Source organism: Triplophysa dalaica, chromosome 2, assembly GCF_015846415.1.
Source record: "Triplophysa dalaica isolate WHDGS20190420 chromosome 2, ASM1584641v1, whole genome shotgun sequence".
Lineage (NCBI taxonomy): Eukaryota > Metazoa > Chordata > Actinopteri > Cypriniformes > Nemacheilidae > Triplophysa > Triplophysa dalaica.
Window position 1 is genome coordinate 25,724,783 of NC_079543.1, and position 25,445 is coordinate 25,750,227.

The following is a 25,445-nucleotide window of genomic DNA, read 5'->3' on the forward strand; positions in this document are numbered from 1 at the left end:
TTGACGTTTGTACTGGCAGCTTAGCTCACCACTATTAGCCCTAGAAAGGACATGGAGCACGGGGACAATTCTAGGTGGCCTGGAATCATTGGACTAGTCAAACATTTTAATTTAATTATTTAATATTCTACCCGATCTCCTTGTACTGTCTATCTAGAGTATGAGTTTACGTTTGTATTTGGCTTGCTATTTATACCCATTCATTACTTTTTACGTGCATATGATATATTAACATTAAGTAATTTAGCAGCATTTAGCATTTTTATCCAAATTAACTTCAAAAGAGGTCAGGGAGCAATAAAGCGATATGTCATACAGAAGCAAAACAATATTGGTTAAGATGGTATGGGTAAATTACACCTGCGTATCAAATGCACGCAAATCTCTGTAGCTTGCCACATGCAAACATAAAATCGTGCTATTGATAAGCACCATCTTAAGTCATCAAATAATGGTTTGAGTTTCGGGGATTAGAAAAAATGGATATATAACAGTGCTTTACTAAGCCATACTGTGTATTGAGTTTTTAAAATAAAATAAGTTAATTTCATGAAGCTATTTGAATGACACATGCGATGGTATATGATTAAATGTGCCAGAAAAAAATACAATAAGATTTGGTTCATAACACGGTTCATAACACGATCACAATAAACTTAATGATTCAAATGAAACAGTTTATTTTGTTATAAAACTAAATAGGAAAAATAACAATAAATATCCATTTAAAACTGACTACAGTTGGAAATGAAAAAGTAGTGCAAACAGATATAAGAACAAGCCATGAACTACTTTATCACAACGTAAAATAATCTACAATATAAATAACCAATTAAAAGTAAAGTATTTTCTTCAAAACGCAATTGTAAAATATTTTTAAATATAGGATATAAATGCTTAAACTTAAACAAACTAATAACCACTTAGAAGAGACATATCAATGGAAATAATTATGCCTGTTTTTCATCTGAAATCTCTGAGGTCAGAACGAAAAATATAGCCAAGTATAGTCTATTAGGCTAAATGAACGAATGAATAAAAACAAACTGAAATACTGCAATAATAAAGACAGCTACCTACGCATCTCATTCAGTCATCATAAGTTTAAAGAGGGTAAACTTGATCGTTTATCTGAACTGTACAGATACATTTTATACACTTTGCTATGAGGTGTACAGGTCTGTTAGATCCTTATGGGTCCCGGCGGCTTCGGGTCTAAAACGTTGACAAAGATCGTGTCCGATATGGCATTGCGTCTCTAGTAATTTAAAATGAATTTACTTTTACCGAATCGACTTGAAAGACAAAAATTGAAACAGTTTAAATGTTATGGAAACAACAAATATTTTTTACACCAAAATTTCCAATACATTATTAGATTAATACCGCAATTGACATTTTTGCATTTTATTAACAGACAGCAACTCAAGCAGTTTGTCGCACATTTTGGGGAACACCATCTTACAGCTGTTAGATCCATAACGCCGTGAGGTCTCTTTCTTGGCTTCGACAATACATTTCGTGTCTGTTCTGGCTCTAAAGAACGTGATGTCTATTTGTATCTGGTCAATTTTATTTGGCCTGCTCAAGAAGTTCGCTTGGCTAAAAGATCGTTTTTTCTATTTTGTATTAACAAAATAAAAACGACGAACGTTTCCACAATTCCACAACATCCAGCATTTTCTGAGAGTCGCAAATTAAAAAAAGATCATGTGAGGAAAATTCAAAGAAAGTCTGTAGAGATTGCTTCTATGTCATATAAACAGAAGCACTACTGAGAGAGTTGAATACCTGTTAAAGTCGGAGCAGTTATCAATGAGATGCTGGTTGAGATCTCAGTATTTGACCGCTTTAAACAGTTAAACACAATAAATGTCCTGTAAATGCTGATGATGCATGATATTTATGTGAACATGATGGGTTGAAGTAAAACATAACCTAATTCATTTTAGCCAGAACAGGAGGAGATTCATAGTCTGAGCATAATAGGCCTAGAGTGTGTCTGTGCAAACTACTGGCAGTGCAAGCGTCAGTTGAATTACTGAAAATGTTGATGATGTTTAAGAAGCTATCTATGAGAACAACTAAATTAACTTAATCGAGCAGATGAGTGGACTCCGTGGCAAACATTTAAAGAGTATCTGCATTTCTTGATTTGATCTACGTCAGAACCGACTTACACCACCTGCTGGTGAAGCGGTCAGGCAGCAGGAAGAGATCATGCATTTGTAGAATCGGCGATCTATTGATTTTCCTTGGATTCCCGGATGTGAAACTTTGAATTTCAAGCCGAATTTGAACCGCTGAATTTGTGGAAGCGAATTTTTAAATCGAACTATGATATATGAACTGAAAATTATCCGTCGAATATTAAAGGTTGTATTTAAAAACAAGTTCAATTTTTTAAATGAAATTTAAAAGGTGAATTTAGATTTTTTAATTTTTAGACAGTGAAACCGAGTGTGAAATTTTTCAATTTGTAATATTCACAGCTTAAATGTACAACCATATTGAATTGCAGAGCCTTAAAACGCAAGAACTGTTAATACAATGCATTTTTTTTCCGTTAGTGCTTTTCAGCACGTCTCTTTGCTTCAAAAACATTAGTCACTATTTTACTTCCATACTCCCGACACGCGTTTTCCCAGCCTGGTTTCTCTCTCCCGTTTGCTTCCTCCATCGCACCTTAAATGCGTCTCCTCGCCAATTACTAGAATGAGATAAAGGTGTTTTCACTAAACCGTTGATCTGCCTACTCACCGTCATTCTCCCGACACGCCCTCTCCGCGCAGACCGTGTTACACCACGCCCCCTTGCCACAGTCATTATTTCACTTATCGATCTTCTCACGTGGGTTATATGTTGGTGCTGCAGGTTCTACGTGCTTTGACCCTGTTCCTCCCATTTCTTTATTTCCTTCTAAATCATACACCAACAGAAATATCTTTTGAATATATATTATTAAAAACGTATTTTTGCTTGATTAATTTACATTTACATTTATTAATTTAGCAGACGCTTTTATCCAAAGCCACTTACATAGAAGAGCATATAAACATTTTGTCAACATGCTAAACAGTACTGTTAGTTCACAAGGCCATGCTACTAGGATGATTTAAGATGGAGGAAGCAAAGGAGAGTATGAACAACAAGATTTTTTTTATTAATATTAATAACATTTTTTCATGTGCCAAGTTTTTCTGCCACTTCAGCAAGTGTGAAAATGTAATAAAAGCATCATTTTCTTTCATTTAATTTTTATTTGCAAACATTTCACAAACCAAATTTAATTTTGTATTTACTTTGCACCAAGTACGTTAAAATAAACTTCAAACGCTGTATATACATTTGGCTCACCTGGGTTTAGTCTCAAGATTGTCCAAGATGTAATTTGAGCGTCTGGTGTTTCTGATTTCTTATGTGTGAGAGATGCAGATCTCAGCCTGAGGATGTTGAAGGTCTTACTGGACAGCAAACAATGACGTGCTGGGCTTTTATACCGCAGACTCTCCTCTGATACTTTCACTTTCTATAGGCTGCACCAAACTGTGCATCAGCTGATTACTGCAGAAAATCCTTCTCCATCTTCCCCATCCGTTCCCTGATAGTGAAAAACTAATTGAGTCAACTTTAAAAATGGTTGATTTGTGAATGTTAATTGCATTGAATCTGTAAATAATGTAGAGAAAATATTGAAATCTCAATAAAAAAAAACATTATTTTGGTGAATGTTTGCTTTAGTTGGGCTCTTGAGTCTTGTGTTCTAAAGTCATATTTTTTTTGGAAATTGTTATATTGTAGTGAAATCTATATTTGAATGGTTTGGTATTATGTTAACAGGTATTTGTTGAGTTTTATTGTGTTATTTAGCTGTATTTTTTATGGCTCAAATCAAACAAAATAACTGCAGTTTGATTGATATTATTTGAAATGCACAATAAAAAAACAGGAGTTTAATGTTTTTAGACATGGTCATCTCATTTTGGAACCAAACTCTTAATTTATTGTGTCAATGAAAATTGAGATCTACTGAGATCATGTGATCATTGTTAATGACTTTATTTAAATAATTGTTCATGCTTGTGTTGTGGGAGATTGGCAGTGTTATGCTTGTCAAAGAGAATAAACAGAATAAACTTAAATTTAGTTTTTGGTTGTTATCATTGTTGATGTCTAAGTGTGTCAACAAAATTTGGTAATTGTAGTACTTTTGTATTGTACTTTAACATTTACTAACCAGAACATTTACATCAGTCATGAAAGGATTGACCCAGAACTATAGCTTTTACTGGATTATTTTTAATGGTATGTTTTACAGCTTGAAGATGTATTAAAACCTCGTTTTTTCAGAGCAATTCGTTTAAAATCTCTTCCTAATGCAAAGCACTACTGAAACTGCTAATAATTGTGTACGTGTTTTAAAACGTGCCTACATTAAAAGCACAGTGTTGTCAACTTTAAACTGTGTAATCAATTTGTTGATATCTATATGCATTTTTAATGTAATATTTACCTAAAGCTAATTATTTATACACTTTTACTTTAGTTAAAAAACGCTCTGTAGAATAAAAAAAAGAGAAGACAATATTTCAAAGATCTGACTGTATACAGAAATCAGAAACTGAAAGTGATTTGGTTGTCTTTGGTCTAAATATTACTTAATTGTTTTGAACAATCATGCACCCTGCAGGTCATAACATGAACTCACAATAAAACAAAATACAATATATATTTAATTTTAGGTTCATCAAAGATGAAAATACAGAGTAAGGATATAGGAACATAGTCTTTTATCTGTGTGCAACAGCTATTGGCATGTTTACGTGACAGGAATCAACCACCAAAAAAACTGTTTGGTCTTTTAAAGAGCGGGCACCTTGATGTTAAAAAGAAGTCAAACAACAATTCAAATTTACTTTAAATTGATGTAAAAAAAGTACAACATAAAAATCACTCTAAAAATCACTGTTGAAGTCTATAAAATTCATAATTTGGTTTCTTGTTTTGAGAGAAAACCCAAAAGAGAAATTGTCCGACTGGTTGATAATTTTTGCTGTGATTTATGCCCTGGATATAGGTTACCCAAATGAGTTGTTTGACAAATTTGACAGTCCATAAAGACCATAAAGTCATGCAGAATGAGAAGTTAAGGCAAAGTGTGTTGAGTCTTATAAATGAATGTGTAATGTATAAGTCATGTTTTTACTTTACGCATGTTTACAAAAGTATACTTGTATTTTTATGTATAGTTTGAATGTGTTACTGTTAAATGATGATGCACTTGCACAAGAATGTACTGTATGCCAAAGATTAAAAACACCTTGCCACATTGAAGCCATATCTGGTAAACAGTTGTATTGTATTGTTTATTTTTTGGGTTATTTAATAAAATAATATCCTAACTTGTGTGGGTTCATCTGTTATTTCAAAATGTGAATGTTATTGCAGTGTTTTAAAGTGAATACATTTCTTGCAATAATTAAACAATAATTTAGTTACATTAAAACTAAGCCAAGAACTAAACCTTAGTTGAACAAATGATTACTGAAAAATGAAATGCTTAAATTAATAAAAGTGCTTATGTAGTCAGAACTAGATATTGATTTGTACTGTGATCTCAAAAATAACAATGAATGTATGTAATCCAAAATAGTTATGTTAATTTAAGACTTTAAGTAAGTGAAACCTAAAAAAAGGTATGTAATCAGTTAAAAAAATTAACTTGAGAGTATTTATTTAGGTGGTTTCACAATGATTACATCTGTGTAAATCACCTGAGACTGAGACTGGGAGGAGAGAGAGTAGCTGGATCAGGATAGGACCAAGAGATTTCATCACAGGTTGATCACGGCTAAAAGCTCCGACAATTAATTCATTCAAATAAATGAACTTACAGTGTTGCAAGTAACCAATCAGAATCAAGTTATCCAGGGAGCTGTAAAATAAACAGCTGCTATGTTTTATATTTTTAATAATGTTTTAATGTACTTTGTGACATTTATGTCAGTATCTCCAGCACAAAAAATGGCAACATATTTTAACTCATAAATAGTTTAAGCAATTTTAATATAGTTACAGCAGTTCATCACTAGTCAAGATTTAACACAAGTTAAAAGAAATATGCATTTTGCGGATGCTTATATCCAAAGCGACTTACAATGCATTATACTGTACATTTATGTATATAAATGATTTCTAGAGTCAATTTTACAGCTTATCACTACTATTAAACAATCTATCATCAGCAATCCGGATGATCTGATCCAGAGCTTTCAGAATCAGAACATCAACATCATCATCAATGTCGATCTCTTCATGATAGTTCTTCACTGGGAAGATGTTGCACATCGGCACACCCAGTTTGTCATGGCATATCTGCATCTAGAACGAAAGAGAACAAATCCAGAAATCAAATAATTAATACAGATAATTAGAAATAATGAATAGTGTTAATCTCAGATATTAATATAGATTGATAGATTTAAAATAAAGATACATGATTTACCTTTTCTTTGATCTTCTTGCTGTAGTACATCTTCTTTAGATCTTTGTGTACCAGTGGACATGCTTCATCCACTTTGGTCATAACAATCACTTGAGGAATCCCTACAATGAGTAACAGACACAGTTTATAACACCATATAATATTTACATTTTTGGAATCTTAAGTAATAAAAACAATATACAAAGACATTCAGCCCAGCTGGAACCAGTTATATTGACAACCAGTGCCAGTTCAGTTTTACCCTTTTCAGTTATTCTGTGACGGATGATCTTCAACTTGTCAATGAGTTTGTCATCTGTCATGTCGACTGTATTAGCAGGTATGACGTAAACCAGACAGAAAGCCTGGTCAGAGAGACTGGGGTCACTGGTATAATGTTGATCCTTAGGAGAAAGTGGCTTCGACTTATCAAACTAAATTTGGAAAATAAAGACAAAACATGTGAAACTTCATCTGTTTTGTATGAATACAAATCGGGTCATGATAAGATGTCTAATTCCTTTGGTTAATTACTTTATATCCGTCCTTCACATGGCCATATACAGCCTTGATGATGTCCTCTGGTTGTGACCCGGCCATTGTATCAGGTTCTAAACCCATTATATCAACAAAGACTAACGGGATTTTTCCACGACTGATGTGATGTCCTTTAAGCTTTAAACAAAGAACAAAAGCAGACAAATAAGTATTACGTGACTTGAAGAATATTCAAACAATACATATTATCATCACTGTATACAGTATATGTATCCATAACATTAGCATTGCTACCAGTTCACTTCAGATATTGAAAAAACATGAAAATAATTAGAAAAGCAGTATTATATGTTTTTAGAATTTGTTCTAGGTGGCATCTCATGTCTAGGTGGTTTAGAAAAGTTCACATGCATGATTGAACATACTAAGACGTAACATTACATTTGTTTAGTTTTAAAAGTGGCTATATGTAATGGCACAATTAGATGAGAAATACCTACTGTAGTAGTGAAACTTCTACCATGGCCAGAAGATGAATTAGCTGGCGCGTCAGCAGTGATCCGTCCTTGAAAGACATTATTGACAGAGTTGATGAAGCTGGACTTTCCTGCTCCTATTGGTCCAGCAACCAGAATCTTGATGTGCTTCACATCTGGATTACACAGACGAAATTCTTTTAGATGCTTTTTCAGTTCTGATTTCTGACTGTGTCAGGACAAGAGACACAAATATTGAGTCTTATTTTGGGTTGCACAGATAAAGAGTCATGTATGTGCAGGTTTAGAATGACATGAGATTGAAAAAATAAATACAGATTTTGTTTATTTTTTTCTGAAGTACTTTATATTAAATACAGTATGGGGTGGGGGGGCAAGGAAAGGGCTAATTTTTATTTAATAGTGATCATAAGGTAACACTCCAACAGAAAGCACTTTAAATAAATAATATATTTGCTTGAAATATCATTACATTAGATCTGCCAATATTTTTATATGCATGACAACAATGACCCAAGCATTTAAGTATATTACTTACTTCCAATTAAAGTTCCTCCATGGTTGATCAAATTCTAGAAGAAGAACAATCATATCAAACATCATTTAATCTGCTAGGTGCTTTTAAGAAAGATTAATGGTCTTTATGTCACTTATAGATCTTCTCACGTGGGTTATATGTTGGTGCTGCAGGTTCTTCACGCTTTGACCCTGATCCTCCCATTTCTTTATTTCCTTCTAAATCATACAACAGCAGAAATCTCTTTTGAATATATATGATTAAAAACGTATTTTTGCTTGATTAATTCACATTTACATTTATTCATTTAGCAGACGCTATTATCCAAAGCGACTTACATAGGAGAGCATATAAACATTTTGTCAACATGCTAAACAGTAGTGTTAGTTCACAAGGTCATGCTACTAGGAGGATTTAAGATGGAGGAAGCAAAAGAGAGTATGAACAACAAGATTTTTTTTGTCCATATTAATTACATTTTGCCTGGTGCCAAGTTTTTTGGCCACTTCAGCAAGTGCGAACATTTAATAAAAGCATCATTTTTTTTTAATTTAATATAATTTCTTATTTGCAAACGTTTCACAAACCAAATTTAATTTGGTATTTACTTTGCACCAATTACTTTAAAATAAACTTGAAGCGCTGTATAATATACATTTGGCTCACCTGGGTTTAGTCTCAAGATTGTCCAAGATGTAATTTGGGCGTCTGGTGTTTCTGATTTCTTATGTGTGAGAGATGCAGATCTCAGCCTGAGGATGTTGAAGGTCTTACTGGACAGCAAACAATGACGTGCTGGGCTTTTATACTGCAGACTCTCCTCTGATACTTTCACTTTCTGTAGGCTGCACCAAACTGTGCATCTGCTAATTACTGCAGAAAATCCTTCTTCATCTTCACCATCCGTTCCCTGATAGTAAAAAATTGAGTCAACTTTACAAATGTTTGATTTGTGAATGTTAATTGCATTGAATCTGTAAATAATGTTGAGAAAATCTCATTAAAAAAACATTATTGTTGTGAATGTTTGCTTTAGTTGGGGTCTTGACTCTTGTGTTCTTAAGACATATTTTTTTTGGAAATTGTTATAGTGTAGTCAAATCTATATTTGAAGGGTTTGGTATTATTATTTTAACAGGTGTGTATATATTTGTTGTTTTAAAGAAAACGGAGCTCTACTTGGATCTCGTGATGGGAAGTATGGTTATTTTCTGCCAAACAGATCTTTCAGACGGTTTGTTTCAATGAACCAGTGCACAGATTCTGTTACTGAAGTAATGACATCACCCACCATGATGTGAATGAATGAGGCATTTATATTGCGCTTTATTGTGAATTGCTGTTCACCTAAAGCATTTTACAATCATATGATTGGGTCTCTACTCAAGCACAACCAGTGTGCAGCATCCACCTGGATGACATAATGTGTCAAGTCTGTCATCCCGGTCAGCGTGGATGAAAATTAACTTACACTACACTCAGCACCACAGGATCAGTGACTCATCGTTTGTGATGTCACTCAAGATATTTCTTGCTTGTGTTATGGGGGATTGAAGCAGTGTTCACTTTCATACATTTTGTTTTTGGTTGTTACCATTTTGGATGTCTAAGTGTGTAAGCAAAATTTGCTCATTGTTTTGTCACAGTACTTTAACATATGAAACAGAACATTTGCATCAGTAAAAAAGGATTGACCCAAAAGTTGCTTTTAATGGTATGTTTTTAACATCAAACTGTTGTTGTAGTTCAACCTTGTAATTAGTACTAAGACTAATATTTCTATACGCATTTTTGTCCACATTTAGAGCACAGTGTTGTTCGTTCAGGCAAGAAATATCAACATTAAACCATTGAAAATTATTTAATCTGTGAATTTGATGTGTGGAAATCTATGTGCAGTTTTAATGTACCTATACTGAAACAAATCTTTCTTGAGGGTTATTAAATATTACCCATGGAAATCAGTAAAAGTTTTCTCACATATACTAGATAGTAAAGTAAACTACATGCCAACTTCCTGAATCTACTTAGTAAAATTGAGGCAAGAATTAAATTGAGTGGATTTTATTGTCTGTTTTTAAGTAAAGAGTACCTAAATTTATCAGATATGGCTCATGACACACTAAAAGAAATTAGATAAAGTTTACCTTATATTTCTCAATAATAATTACTTATAAAATTCGAATAATATTAGTTTATATAACCGACAACAGTTCATCTACTTATGTATTATAAATGATAAATATTGAATAATTAAACACTAAATATGACTTATTCAGAGAAGCTTGAATTGACCTAAAAATGGTCTGAAACAACAGATCACATCAATTGCTTTTATTGATCAAATAACAAACATCTATAAAACCCCTTTTTGACAATGAACACAAGATTAATTTGATGTCACCATTATTGTGATCAATGTTCACTTTAGTTGAGCTCTTGACTTTTGCGTTTAACATTTATACATTATCAAGACGCTATTATCCAAAGTGAATGACATTGTATTATACTATAGTGTGTGAAGTCCCCTGGGAATAAACCCATGACTTGGCATTCCTGATGCCATGCCCCAACCAGTGAGTCACAGGAAAGTACACTCTTTCACATTAAGAATCATTCATCTCTGACTAGATGTTGTACTGAAAAGCTTATATGCCGTAGCAAATGAAAGTCAGATGAAAGTGCTAATAGAGTTGCTGATTTTTTCAGTTTAGGCCTACATCTAAAAGTATTTACTATTGCACTGTTCATCTACTTGAGTAAAAAAGTCCCTGTTTATAGTATTAAAAAGGACCTGGAAGAAGTTTTCCTGCATTTACAGTAATCAGAAACTAAAAGTAATTTGTTTTGCACAATCATGCTCCCTGCTGGTCATAACATGAACTCACAATAGAACAAGAAACAATATATAGATTTGCTTTAATGCAATTAACATATAATAATGGTTCTACCATCACTTGTTGAGATGAATCACAGATAAGTCTTCAGACAGGAAACATGTGGTTTAATCATCTGACTTTCAACAAACAATCTAGAAGATAAAGTCGATGCCAACTGTAATGTAAAAAAATACTCATTTTGTATTAAAAATATAATTTTACAACATATACTGTTAAACATGTTTATATATCTATCATTAAATACTTAAGTGGGTCTAACTACATAACACCCCCTGTTTTGGACTCCCAAATACATGAATGCTTCTGTATTTTTGGTGTGTTGTTCAAAGGATACCACATCATAAGTGGTTTATCTTCAGAGACATATTGGGCTCAGAACCTGATGCATTGGCTGGGGCTCAAACAGAAGACATCATCAATGCTGCAGACTTCTGCAAATTTCTTGATGTGGAAGATTTTTTAAATTTCCTCAAACAATAATTATTGTGATCCGTGTTTGCAGGCTCTTGGCTCTTCTGTTTTAATGTAGGTTTCCTTATATCCTTAAAAATTAAACTGAAAGTGATGTGTCAAAAGTTGATTTTGCCGTTCGAAAAATCTCTCAGACGTCAAAGAGTTAACTTTATTTGTTAGAATTAAACAAAGTGCTTAATCCACTGCCTTCCAGCCTACTGTTATAACAAAACTTCTAAGAGGAGTACTCCTCAAAAACCAATCAGGTAAATTCACGTTATCTCTTATTTTCATCATCCAATGCTTTTGATCTGTCACGTTTATTTCGTAGGCAACGAGTTACGTATCTAACGGTGGTTCGTTCGTTATTTTTATTATTTTCAAAACATATTTAAATTCAGTGGGCAAAATTTAAATAGTAGTCATCAAAAACTGCTGGATCATGCCCAATAAACACTGGAAAAGTACCCAAGGTTGTGAGAGAACAACATGTCACAAACTTTCAGGCCTCTGGGTTTTCGGCCTCAGAAACATCACTGGATTTTACATTGTTACAAGTGCTCAAAATGTGCTCTAAACTTGCTTAAATTGACATAAAGTGCATTTATGTGAATAATCATTCAACAGATATACAGATTATAACATCAAATCATTAAATCATCATCACAAACTAATTCGAATGCAATTATTTTTAGTTAAATGTGTTTTCAGATGTTTCCACTGATACACATTTGTCAACTTACATTCCTACTGTTCATATGAATACTTCTGAATACTTTTTAGGTATAAATGAATGAATAAAAATAAATCTTTGTGAGTTTTTATATAATCCTCACTCAGCACCTGCTCAGCACAAGGTTATCATGACCTGTTTGAAGATTGTAGTCATAGCAACGGAGCGGAACATGCCCAAATTTGGACCTCAGGCATGATTGGGGCCGGTACAAGTCTTTTTGATACTGTTTAGTTTTTTCTTGTCCACCTCAATTACATAATGGTCACCCTGACCTGCTTCCCTTTGCAAAACTCAATCTACATTGTTGTCATAGTAACGAGGCGGAACATGCCCAAATTTGGTCCTCAGGTATGACACGGGCCAGGACATATCTTCTTAATACTGTTTTGGTATTTCTCAGCGACAAAATAACTGTGGTGAAGACCAGTGCCCAGTGTATATAAAATATATCTAAATATGTCTTGTTTGTGCTCCAATCACTCATAAATTACACAATAAAACTGGCAGTGTGTGTGTTCAAAATGTGTTCAAATGAAAATTATTCATCATGGTGTCTTGTCAGTCAGGTCCGTTTTAGATATAATACAAATTCAAAAGCCGTTTTCATAATTAAGAATTATTTGTTTGACAATGGAAAAAGTCTGTTGGATTAACACACCCCTACACACATGTTCGGTTTACTCATCATTTCTCATTTTTAGGTTGTTTGTTGAACAAACTTTTCTATCAGTTCTTATTAAGTCAAATAAGATATTTTTGGTTGGTACTTTCATTTCATTTATTGAGACTGCAGGACAGACCCACCATGTGAGTATTGAACAGTCAGTTTGTTATGTTTAAATATTTGTACACACACGGACAGTTGTTAAGGATTTGAAAATTATAAATTTATTGAATACATTTAGTCTTTCAAAACAAAAGTGCATTATAGTTCATGAAAAGAAAGCTATACATTTATCAGTAAACATTAACAAATGGTACAATGATAAATAGTGTAAAATGAAAATTCAAGCTATGACTAAAAATATACACTGTAAAAAATGTTCCGTAAATTTTACGGAAAAATACCGGCAGCTGTGGTTGCCAGTAAAATTCCGTAAAAATACAGGAAAAGAACGTAAACAGCTTTGCAGTTTAAAACTTAAGGGCACAATCTTCAAGCTGTGTATGAACTTAATACATTTGAGACTTTTACATTAACAGAATTTCTATATAAAATTGAAACTTGGTCCAAATGCACAAAAGTGAAAACATTACATTTACTTAATTTTCTTCTTTGTAATTTGTTATTAAAACATCAAAGTCACTTTTAAACAAAGCAACATGCAGCATGACATCGGCATGCCATTGCCTGACCTTTAGTTAAACACAGACTCCACTCTTCAGCATAGTGGTGACCCGCAAAACATTAAATATCAGAAAAAAGAGAGAAAATACAAATTCTGTAGTTTTTACGGAAAAATACCGGCAGCTGTGGTTGCCAGCAAGCTACCGTAAAATTACGGGAACATCCTGTTTTTATTCATCCAATCAATTCACAGTGGAAAACATGAGCCACACCCACTATTCATCTTTGAAACACGTCAGAATACTGAAGACGATCATCACTTCTGCGTCACATGGACTGCAGCATAACAGCCATGACTTGATGTTTTATTGGTTTATTCAAAGTCACCGTTTTTGTGATCATTGTTTGCTTTAGTTGGCATCTTTCAGCCGTCATACTTAAATTAACATTTTTCTGTGGGGTGCTATGACATTGTTTCATATAAAACATATTTTTGTAGCAAATGACAACAAGTGAAAATGTAATAACATTTTTTCAAAAGCTAATTCCACGATGTTGTTTAATTACTTTTTTTGTTTGTTTCAAACGTCTAAATGAATTTACATTTAAAATTCAAACTTCCAGAAACAATCAATATAAAAGTTGAATTTTTGAACAGTCAAAAGATTTGCATTTGGTCTTTGACTCACACATCAAGAATCAGTGTATAAATCTCAACAGTGGTTACAACAATTGAAAATCTTACAGCCGCAATGCATGCTGGGAGTCATTGATGAGTTTTGTGCTTTGATGATACCCAGAATGCATTGCGTTTATCTTTAATGGTTTTTTCTGTTGTCACCATTGTTGAGACAAACTGTTATTTTCTTGATGTGTGCTAGAACATTTATTATGTGTCACATGTGCTGTCAAAGACTTTTAGTAAATTCTTTAATTTCATGCAATGTCATAAATGATGATAACAAATAACTTTAAAGCACTACCTAAACATTCAACTATGTATTTACTCTCCACCCTAAAGAAGTTAAAAGTCAGCTTTGTCTGAGCTTTTACCCACCTGTTTCGGTCTACGTTTCAACACACAGATATCAAAACTGGAGAAAGACTACTTCACATGTAAAGCAAAGGGTCAAGATCCCAACTAAAGCAAACACTCTTCACCATTATGGTGACTCAATAAAACCATTAACATGTAAACTTGTGTTCATTCTCAATTAGAACTTTTGTAGACGTGCAACAGAAATAAAGTGACAGTGGTGTCAGTAAGTGAAGGTGATAAAAGTGTTTGTGGAGTTAAAAAAAACTCCTTGTGAAAACTATGGAATTTCACTGTTCAATTCCCAGAGAATTTGACAGTGTTTTTCGTATTTTTACGGACGTTTTTTGACAACTTTTTTCTTTGTGAAAACTACAAAATTTCACTGTTAATTTCAGACAATTTTACAGTGTTGTTCCGTATTTTTTACGGATGCTTTACTGATAACAGTTTTTTTGTGTGAAAACAACAGTATTTTACTGTAAACTTCACTGGCATTTTTTACAGTGTATTTTATAATAATGTTTTATTGTACTTATAAAATATGCCAACATATGTTTACATTAACTCAGAAATCGTTAAAAATATATATATTTCATGAGTTACAGCAGTTCATCAGTAGTCGAGATTTAACACAAGTTTATGCATTTGACAGATGCTTTTTTCCAAAGCGACTTACATTGCATTATACTATGCATTTGTGTATAGAAATGACTTGTAGAGTCAGTTTTACAGCGTATCACTGCTATTAAACAATCTATCATCAGCAAGCCAAACGATCTGATCCAGAGCTTTCAGAATCAGAACATCAACATCATCATCAATGTCGATCTCATCATGATAGTTCTTCACTGGGAAGATGTTGCACATCGGCACACCCAGTTTGTCATGGCATATCTGCATCTAGAACGAAAGAGAACAAATCAAGAAATCAAATAATTAATAAAGATAATTAGAAATAATCAATAGTGTTATTCTCAGATATTGATATAGATTGATAGGTTTTATATATAGATAGATGATCTACCTTTTGTTTGATCTTCTTGCTGTAGTACATCTTCTTTAGATCTTTGTTCACCAGTGGACATGCTTCATCCACTTTGGTCATGACAATCACTTGAGGAATCCCTACAATAAATTACAGACACAGTTTATAACACTAGAACACGTCTAGGTTGTTCAGAAAAGTTCACATGCATGATTGAACATACTAAGATTTAACATTACATTTGTTTAGTTTTAAAATTGGCTATATGTAATGCCACAATTAGATGAGAAATACCTACTGTAGTAGTGAAACTTCTACCATCACCAGAAGATGAATTAGCTGGCGCGTCAGCAGTGATCCGTCCTTGAAAGACGTTATTGACAGAGTTGATGAAGCTGGACTTTCCTGCTCCTGTTGGTCCAGCAACCAGAATCTTGAGTCTTCTTTTGGGTTGCACAGATAAAGAGTCATGTATGTGCAGGTTTTGAATGACATGAGATTGAAAAAATAAATACAGATTTTGTTTCTTTTTTCTGAAGTACTATATATTATATACAGTATGGGGTTGGGGGGATGAAAAAGGGAATTTTTATTTAATAGTGATCATAAGGTAACACTCCAACAGAAAGCACTTTAAATAAATAATATATTTGCTTGAAATATCATTACATTAGATCTGCCAATATTTTTATATGCATGACAACAATGACCCAAGCATTTAAGTATATTACTTACTTCCAATTAAAGGTCCTCCATGGTTTATCAAATTCTAGAAGAAGGACAATCATGTCAAACATCATTTAATCTGTTAGGTGCTCTTAAGAAAGATTAATGGTCATTATGTTACTTATAGATCTTCTCATATGGGTTATTTGGTGCTGCAGGTTCTGCGGGCTTTGACCCTGATCTTCCCATTTCTTTATTTCCTTCTATATCATACAACAGCAGAAATCTCTTTTGAAAATATATTTTTAAAAACGTTTTTTTGCTTGATTAATTTACATTTACATTTATTCATTTAGCAGACGCTTTTATCCAAAGCGACTTACATAGTAGAGCATATAAACATTTTGTCAACATGCTAAACAGTACTGTTAGTTCACAAGGCCATGCTACTAGAAGGATTAAAGATGGAGGAAGCAAAGGAGAGTATGAACAACAAGATTTTTTTTGTTCATATTAATTACATTTTTTTTCTGCCACTTCAGCAAGTGTGAAAATGTAGTAAAAGCATCATTTTCATTTAATTTAATATTTTATTTGCAAACATTTCACAAACCAAATTTACTGTCTTTAAAGTACTTTAAAATAAACTTGAAACGCTGTATAATATACATTTTGCTCTCCTGGGTTTAGTCTCAAAATAATCCAAGATGTAATTTGGGTGTCTGGTGTTTCTGATTTCTTATGTGTTAGAGATGCAGATCTCAGCCTGAGGATGTTGAAGGTCTTACTGGACAGCAAACAATGATGTGCTGGGCTTTTATACTGCAGACTCTCCTCTGATACTTTCACTTTCTGTAGACTGCACCAAACTGTGCATCTGCTAATTACTGCAGATAATCCTTCTTCATCTTCACTATCTGATCCCTGATAGTGAAAAACTAATTGAGTCAACTTTAAAAATAGTTGATTCGTGAATGTTAATTACATTGAATCTGTAAATAATGTTTAGAAAATATTGAAATCTCAACAAAAAATATTATTGTGGTGAATGTTTTCTTTAGTTGGGATCTTGACTCTTGTGTTCTAAAGTCGTATTTTTGTGGGAAATTGTTATTGTAGTCAAATCTATATTTGAATGGTTTGGTATTACTATGTTAACAGACATTTGTTGAGTTTTATTGTATTATTTAGCTGTATTTTTTTAGTTACTATGGCTCAAATCAAACAAAATAACTGCAGTTTGATTGATATTATTTCAAATGCACAATAAAAAAACAGGAGTTTAATGTTTTAAGACATGGTCATCTCATTTTGGAACCAAACTCTTAATTTATTGTGAGGTTGAAAATTGAGATCTACTGAGATCATGTGATCATATTTAATGACTTTATTTAAATAATTGTTCATGCTTGTGTTGTGGGAGATTGTGGTAGTGTTATGCTTGTCAAAGAGAAAAAACAGAATAAACTTGAATTTAGTTTTTGCCAACAAAATTTGGTCATTGTAATACTTTAGTACTGTACTTTAACATTTATTAACCAGAACATTTACATCAGTCATGAAGGATTGACCCAGAACTATAGTTTTAACTGGATTATTTTTATTGGTATGTTTTTACAGCTTGAAGTTGTATTAAAACCTCGTTTTTGCAGAGGAATTTGTTTAAAATCTCTTCCTAATGCAAAGCACTAACGATACTACTAATATTTATGTACGTGTTTAAAAACGTGCCTACATTAAAAGCACAGTGTTGTCAACTTTAAACTGTGTAATCAATCTGTTGATATCTATATGCATTTTTAATGTAATATTTACCTAAAACTATTTATTTATACACTTTTACTTTAGTTAAAAAATTCTCTGTAGAATAAACAAAAAGGGAAGACAGTATTTCCAACATCTGCCTGCATACAGGAATCAGAAACTGAAAGTGATTTGGTTGTCTTTGGTCTAAATATTACTTAATTGTTTTGAACAATCATGCACCCTGCAGGTCATAACATGAACTCACAATAAAACAAAATACAATATATATTTAATTTTAGGTTCATCAAAGATGAAAATATAGAGTAAGGATATAGGAACAGAATCTTTTAACTGTGTGCAACAGCTATTGGCATGTTTACGTTTTTACCATCAAAAAAACTGAAGTCAAAAAGAGCTTTTACATAAACAAAAACTGGTAAATGCACCTATGTAGTATTTTATTTTTGAAATTTCAAAAAACTATGATTGTGATCAGTGTTTACTTTAGTTGGGCTCTTGACTTTTTAATCAAAATGCATGGGCAATTCATACATCTTAAAGTACATTTAATGTGATAATGTCACTTTGACTTTGCAATAACTGAGTTTGAACTATTTTAAGGTAGCTTTATGAAATTGAATCGACCGACAAAAAGTCTGACTTTCAAAATAAGCCTATCTTATTTCGTAATCTTGTTTTTATGCAACAGCCCTCAGGTCATTTTTACAGTCTAATTTACTGTAGCTTCCAGAAACGAAACATCTCTGCTTGACGATTAGCTGACATAACACCATAATACCAGTAGATGTCCTTATATCACATTAGATAAATTACACATTCTTTACAGATGCTTCCTGCTAACATCATGTGACACGCACATCCTCTGATACAGGGGTGGGATCGATTTGTTAATGCTAAAGGGATAGTTCACCTAAAAATGACAATTTTGACTGTATATGTATGTATATGTATATACTGTATATAGTTCTGATGAACACAAAAACGCGACCTGTCCCGCTTGCACACGGAAAAGTTGCAAAATGTGATTGGGCCAAAGAAAGATAATTGGAAGAATGTTAACAACTTACAATTCTGGGGGAACATTTGCACAAAAATGGTTGTTAAAGGTGCCTCAGAACGATTTGTTCACCTAAATCCTTCAATAATATTTTATTTTGAGCTCATACAAATTATACATTAATCTCCAGCCGGTCACGTCCGGCCTTCCCAGAGCCCGCTGCCCAGCCGCCAGAGCCCAAATATTTTTTTTGGGGGGGGCATATGGGAGGGATAGCCGGCACCCTCCAGGCCTCCCGAATGGCCGGCGCCCTCCAGAACCCCTGAGCTGGACGCCCATCCCCTTTGGTACTGTTTTGGCGCGAGGACGAGCCTTGTGAAGGGGGGGTAATGTCACGTTTGTTGAATGTTTTGTTTGGTTTTTTCCTTCCTTGGTTAGTTTCATTATTAGTTAATTAGTTTTCAGTTATGTTTCATCATTGGTAATTAGTCCCACAACGGTTTGTTTTCCCTGAGTGTCTTCCCATTGTATTTAAGCCCTGTGTTTTCCTTAGTCCCATGTCGAGTATTATTTATGTTGACGTGTTTTGCTCCTGATCGTTGGTTCCTGGTTTTTGTTTGTTTTATATTAAAGTCTCTGTTTTTGGAAATCCTTTGTTTGGCTATTTCTGCCTGCTACACGTGACAGCATGCATGTATTGGCCAGGAAAATCTGAAATATATATACTTGTGACTTGAAAACAATGACTTTACAATATGAAATAACTGATTTGACGTTTCAAATGTATTCGTTGATCACAGTTAATTTATCTGTAAATTTCATACTTTATTATATATTTTTTCTAGTTATTCTTTTGATTGGGACCTGTAGTCGCACAGTCTCACGCCGACCGGGTTCATGGATCTCACAAACACAAAACTGTCAGTTCTGATCTTTAGTCAGAGTTTGCCGGGTAAGCTAATATCATTAAGTATGGCCGCTACATGCTTGCTCAGAAACATAACAATAGTTGTTTTAGTCACGATCATGCAACTTGCTAAGCCAGTTGATATAGGTGGAAATCTGTAACATGTGATGCCCCACTTATAATATGAATCCTAGTATAAACTAGTCCATCCTATCCTGACATATCGATTTTGAGGTAACAAAATAGGCTCCTTCCAATCTACCGGTAATAACACTCTGAAGATTTCTTAATAAATCAATAATAAAAATTGATTATGCCCGTCAGGTACAACATCAATTAAAATCATAGAATGTGCATACAAAGACATTTCTTTATAAGCAAAGATTATCAACATAGTATAAAAATAAAAGCACAAAGTTAACCAAACCTGGCAAAATTGAGACACTGCAGTTGCAGAGTGGGAAGTTCTGGTTACAGAACATTTTACATTTACTTTACATTTTCATTTACACATTTGGTAGACGTGACTTACATTGCTTTATCCTATACATTTTACATAGGTATTTGCCTATGGAATCGAACCCACACCTTGTGTTAACACAATGTTCTTACCACTGACCTACAGGAAAGCTGCCTTAAAGGTACAGTGTGTAGCATTTTGAAGGATGTATTTACCACAATGTAATATATAATACAAAACTATGTTGTGAGTGGCGAAGAAATACCTTACAAAATTAAACGAAATATTTATATTACCTTACAATGAGCCATTTTATGTATATACACCGCGGGCACACCCTTACATGTGATATATCAAATTGCCCAGCCATGTTTCTATAGTACATTGTAAAAAATGCCCGTGAAGTTTACGGTAAAATTCTGTTGTTTTCACACAAAAAACCTGTTATCAGAAAGCATCCGTAAAAAATACGGAAAAACACTGTAAAATTGTCTGTAAAATTAACAGCAAAAATCCAACGTTTTTACGGAAAAACCCTGTTAAAGTGGTTGTGAAATTAACAGTGAAATTCTGTAGTTTTCACAGAGAAAACTGTTGTCAAAAAACGTCCGTAAAAATACGGAAAAACACAGTCAAATTCTCTGGGAATTGAACAGTGAAATTCCATAGTTTTCACAAGGATTTTTTTTAACTCCACAAACACTTTTATCACCTTCACTTACAGACACCACTGTCACTTTATTTCTGTTGCACGTCTACAAAAGTTCTAATTGAGAATGAACACAAGTTTACATGTTAATGGTTTTATTGAGTCACCATAATGGTGATGAGTGTTTGCTTTAGTTGGGATCTTGACCCTTTGCTTTACATGTGAAGAAGTCTTAACCCAGTTTTGATATCTGTGTGTTGAAACATAGACCGAAACAGGTGGGTAAAAGCTCGGACAAAGCTAACTAATAACTTCTTTAGGTTGGAGAGTAAATACATGGTTGAGAGTTTAGGTAGTTCTTTAAAGTTATTTGTTATCATAATTTATGATATTGCATGAAATTAAATAACACAATGAAAGTCTTTGACAGCACATGTGACACATAATAAATGTTCTAGCACACATCAAGAAAATAACAGTTTGTCTCAACAATGGTGACAACAGAAAAACCCTCTAAAGAGAAACGCAATGCATTCTGGGTATTATCAAAGCACAAAACTCATCAATGACTCCCAGCATGCATTGCGGCTGTAAGATTTTCAATTGTTAGTCACCACTGTTGAGATTCATACACTGATTCTTGATGTGTGAGTCAAAGACCAAATGTAAATCTTTTGACGTTTCAAAAATTCAACTTTTATATTGATTGTTTCTGGAAATGTGAATTTTTAATGTAAATTCATTTAGACGTTTGAAACAAACAAAAAAAGTAAATAAACAACGTCGTAATTACCATTTGAAAAAGTCTAATCACATTTTCTCTTGTTGTCATTCGCTACAAAACTATGTTTTATATAAAACAATGTCATCGCAGCCCAATGAAAAATGGTAATTTGTGTATGACGGCTGAAAGACCCCAACTAAAGCAAACAGTGATCACAAAAACGGTGACTTTGAATACACCAATAAAGCATCAAGTCATGGATGTTATGCTGCAGTCCCTGTGAAGCAGAAGTGATGATGATCGTCTTCAGTATTCTGACGTATTTCAAAGACGAATAGTAGGTGTGGCTCATGTTTTCCACTGTGAATTGATTGGATGAATAAAAACAGGATGTTCCCGTAATTTTACGGTAGCTTGCTGGCAACCACAGCTGCCGGTATTTTACCGTAAAAACTACGGAATTTGTATTTTCTCTCTTTTTTCTGATATTTAATGTTTTGTGGGTCACCACTATGCTGAAGAGTGGAGTCTGTGTTTAAGTTAAGGTCAGGCAATGGCATGCCGATGTCATGCTGCATGTTGCTTTGTGACTTTGATGTTTTAATAACAAATTACAAAGAAGAAAATTAAGTAAATGTAATGTTTTCACTTTTGTGCATTTGGACCAAGTTTCAATTTTATATAGAAATTATGTTAATGTAAAAGTCTCAAATGTATTAAGTTCATACACAGCTTGAAGTTTGTGCCCTGAAGTTTTAAACTGTTTTAAACTACTCCGGTCTGACCTGAACGTCTATAAAACGTTTCAATCACGTGCACATCACAAACAATAACACTTTATTTGTGGATTTAGGCAAAATTTAGTGTTTTAATTTAGCACAGCATATTTTATAGTGAACATCACATTTTTGAATGGTCTTCCATTTGTTTGACAGCTACTATTCAAACAAGAAAATAAAAACAGTAGAATCTCGAAAGCAATGGAGTTTAACATTGATGTTTAGCAGCCATTAATCAAACATGAAAATGACAAAAGTACAGTATTACAAAAACATATGACACTACTTTAGTCCATTTTTTTCAAAATGTTTACTCATTTTCTTGGTCCCCGACCACCGGCTCTGCCAGGAGTGTGATTCATGTGTTCCACCATTGATGCATGGAAGTCAGAGCTATGGCACTACCAAATTATTTCCTAACAGTCTTGTATTACTGTTAAACCAGCCATAAAACAAGTATCCATCAACCCCAGTGTGCTTCATGTGTTCCGCCATTGCTGCATCAAAGTCTGAATCTGTTGCATTTGGGCTACACCTGTTCACAGCATCTGAGTGAGAGAAAAGAATATGAATATTAAAAAAAGTAGAAAAAAGATCAAAGGCAAAATTTGAGGTAAATTACATTAATTTATTTAGAAAATGTCAGATTATCCCACAACTAAATTTAAAATACATACAAGATTGTAATTAACATGTGTTACACTTTATTCTTCTCTAGAATAACCGAATGTCAATAAAAGTTACTAATAACACTAGAATAAATTTATTTAAGGGTAGCAAAAGCACCTGATGAGTACTGTACTCCATGCTGTTCGTTTTGAAAGATGAACTTCAGCAAATAGCTGGTATTCTTGATCATGGCAAGTCTTCATCTTCTATGAAGAGTCTAGATTGTGACAAAGAATATATGTTAGATTAGCGGTGCCCTTGAGAAAGACCCTGTAAACTTTGTAAAAGTGGTATTTCTGGTAAAACCTGATGTTCTTACAGAGAAGTCCACTAAATAGAGAAAATAAAAATTACATAAATGAAAAAATAGACAAGGAACAAGAGATTTTTGCAATGTCATAAGGCCAAAATTACCTTGAATTACATAGTATAGCTTTGAATGGCTTCTTTTTAAGTTGACCACCACCCCTCATAATGAATTTCACCATAAATGCATTTAACGTGATTCTGTGAAATAAATGACTCCGGATTACTTCACCTCAGAAAAATTACAGTTTTGTTTTCAGATTTGTTGCTGTCACTATGGTTCTTTTGTTTACTACCCAAATATTTGTATCTACACAGAGAAAGAGATAGAGAAAAACAAACAAACACAAACTACATCCGCACAAACACACACATTCTTTGTCACAATGCAATCTCTTAATAGAAGATGTAGACTTGCCATGTTCCAGAATGCCAGATATTCACTGAAGTTCATCTTTAAAACCGAAAAGCATGGAAAATTTTCCTTTGGAATCCTGAAAGAAAAATCTGTTCATTAATATGTACACACACCTGGACACATGACTACTTCTAAACTGAATGTGACACTTGCTGTCACATTTTGTGTTTAATACAAACAATTAGGGCGGATGTCCCAAAGGAAGAAGGTTTGGAACCCCTGATTTATTTACACATTGTTCCTGTAGTTGCATGAAATTACTCAACTTAATGTTAATTGTAACTGACACAAAACACAGCCAACGTTAGCTCTTTACCCGCCAGCCTTTACAAAAAAAGTTCTGAGCCAGCTTCAGCGTTTTTTAACATGTTCTCTAAACTTTGATGGCTCACAATACATTTTCTGTAATGAATAATAACTTGTCTTTGGCAGTGAACGGTTGATTTTTAAATGACAAGATAACTGTGGCAGGGAACGAGTTAGCAGTTTGGGGGATTAATGATTTTGCTATCAATATCCTAGCAAGAAGCATTAACGTTACACAGCACAGTTCAAGTGTAGAAACTAGCGTAACTTTAAACTACCTTTTAGCCTGCTAGCTAATTTCAGCCAAACACAAACTACATGGCAGTTCACAATGTGCGCAACATTTCTTTCAGTTCCTTCGTGTCCAACAAGTAAGACTCAACCACATTAATAAAACTAAACAAAATGCACTTACCCAACAGTAGTATTTGTATAACTCCGTCACTTTTCGAAATAAACCACACCGCCATTCCCGAGTCTTCTTCTTCTTTAGAGTTTATTGCTGATGGTAAATCAACTGAAGGCGCATTACCGCCACCAACTGGAGTGGAGTATGAATCACCGATTTTGACAGCACAGTTTTGGCAATCATCCACTTTAAATTGTGAAAGCAGATATTATAACATTATATATGTAAATGTGTCATTTAACTAAGATGAATACAAATGATCGTGTATTTAAAAAAAAGATTTCCTGCTTTTTGCAATGGGTGTTGTTTGACGTGTAACGTCAACGGACGTCTATCACAACATTTTTATAACTAATTGGGCACTCAAATGAATCATTGCAGTATTATGCAAGGTAAGCACAATTTATTTTGGTTATTTCATAAGAACTTTACAAAGGGTCACGATGGACTAAAAATGCACGTGTAGAGGACGTCACAAGAGGACGCCCTTTCAACCGCTTCAATATTTATATAATTACACGTAGCTAAAGTCAAAGTAACAATCATACATGCAACCCATAGAGATCTGTTGACATGTACAAATGTATCTCAATGCATTTTTAGGAAATGTTATATGTCACATATTTTTACCGGTTTATGCCGTCCTACCGCGACTATTTTAGGCCAGGGACACGACGTTGCCGTCGGACCAATGTTTGTTGGGTTTTATTCAAACGGTTTTGTACAGTATTTTTATAGACTTCAACACTAGGATTTTTTTAAATAAATTGTTAGTAGAGTAAGTCTCTCACCACTGGAAAGTGACTTTTTCTTGTGATACGGGACTGTTCCCAATAAACATTTGGACGTTTAGTGACCGTTGAAAAGACGTAATTCCGACACGTCCCGTCACGGTTGAAAAATAGTTCCAAAATGAAAGTTGAACCGACGTCTTTGACGTCATCTGAACGTGATTTCCACGTCTTTTCTGCCCGTCCCTGGACGTCCAAAT

At 33.6% G+C, this 25,445-nt stretch overlaps 1 protein-coding gene and 1 long non-coding RNA gene across 2 annotated transcripts; both read right to left on the reverse strand.

Moving 5' to 3' along the window:
* Nucleotides 1-6,199: 6,199 nt before the first annotated feature.
* Nucleotides 6,200-8,757, reverse strand: LOC130412660 (interferon-induced protein 44-like). Its single transcript, XM_056737578.1, has 8 exons — nucleotides 8,663-8,757; nucleotides 8,146-8,214; nucleotides 8,018-8,051; nucleotides 7,483-7,687; nucleotides 7,019-7,159; nucleotides 6,747-6,918; nucleotides 6,506-6,606; nucleotides 6,200-6,381 (listed from the first exon to the last, which is right to left on the reverse strand). Exons 2-8 carry the CDS (start codon nucleotides 8,198-8,200, stop codon nucleotides 6,208-6,210), a joined length of 882 nt encoding a protein of 293 aa, XP_056593556.1. The 5' UTR covers nucleotides 8,201-8,214; nucleotides 8,663-8,757; the 3' UTR covers nucleotides 6,200-6,207.
* Nucleotides 8,758-22,392: 13,635 nt separating this feature from the next.
* Nucleotides 22,393-24,856, reverse strand: LOC130414630 (uncharacterized). The gene is made up of 3 exons (XR_008905631.1): nucleotides 24,461-24,856; nucleotides 23,133-23,815; nucleotides 22,393-22,894 (listed from the first exon to the last, which is right to left on the reverse strand). It is a non-coding gene; the product is annotated as an uncharacterized LOC130414630 (long non-coding RNA).
* Between the last annotated feature and the right edge of the window lie 589 nt (nucleotides 24,857-25,445).

Coding starts and splice junctions, on each gene's coding strand:
- LOC130412660 (XM_056737578.1), bottom strand. CDS start 8,200: ATGGGAGGATCAGGGTCAAAGCGTGAAGAACCTGCAGCACCAACATAT. Junction 7,160..7,482: donor GTAGAAGTTTCACTACTACA/GTAGGTATTTCT, acceptor CTTTGTTTAAAG/CTTAAAGGACATCACATCAG. Junction 6,919..7,018: donor ATGTGAAGGACGGATATAAA/GTAATTAACCAA, acceptor TTCCAAATTTAG/TTTGATAAGTCGAAGCCACT.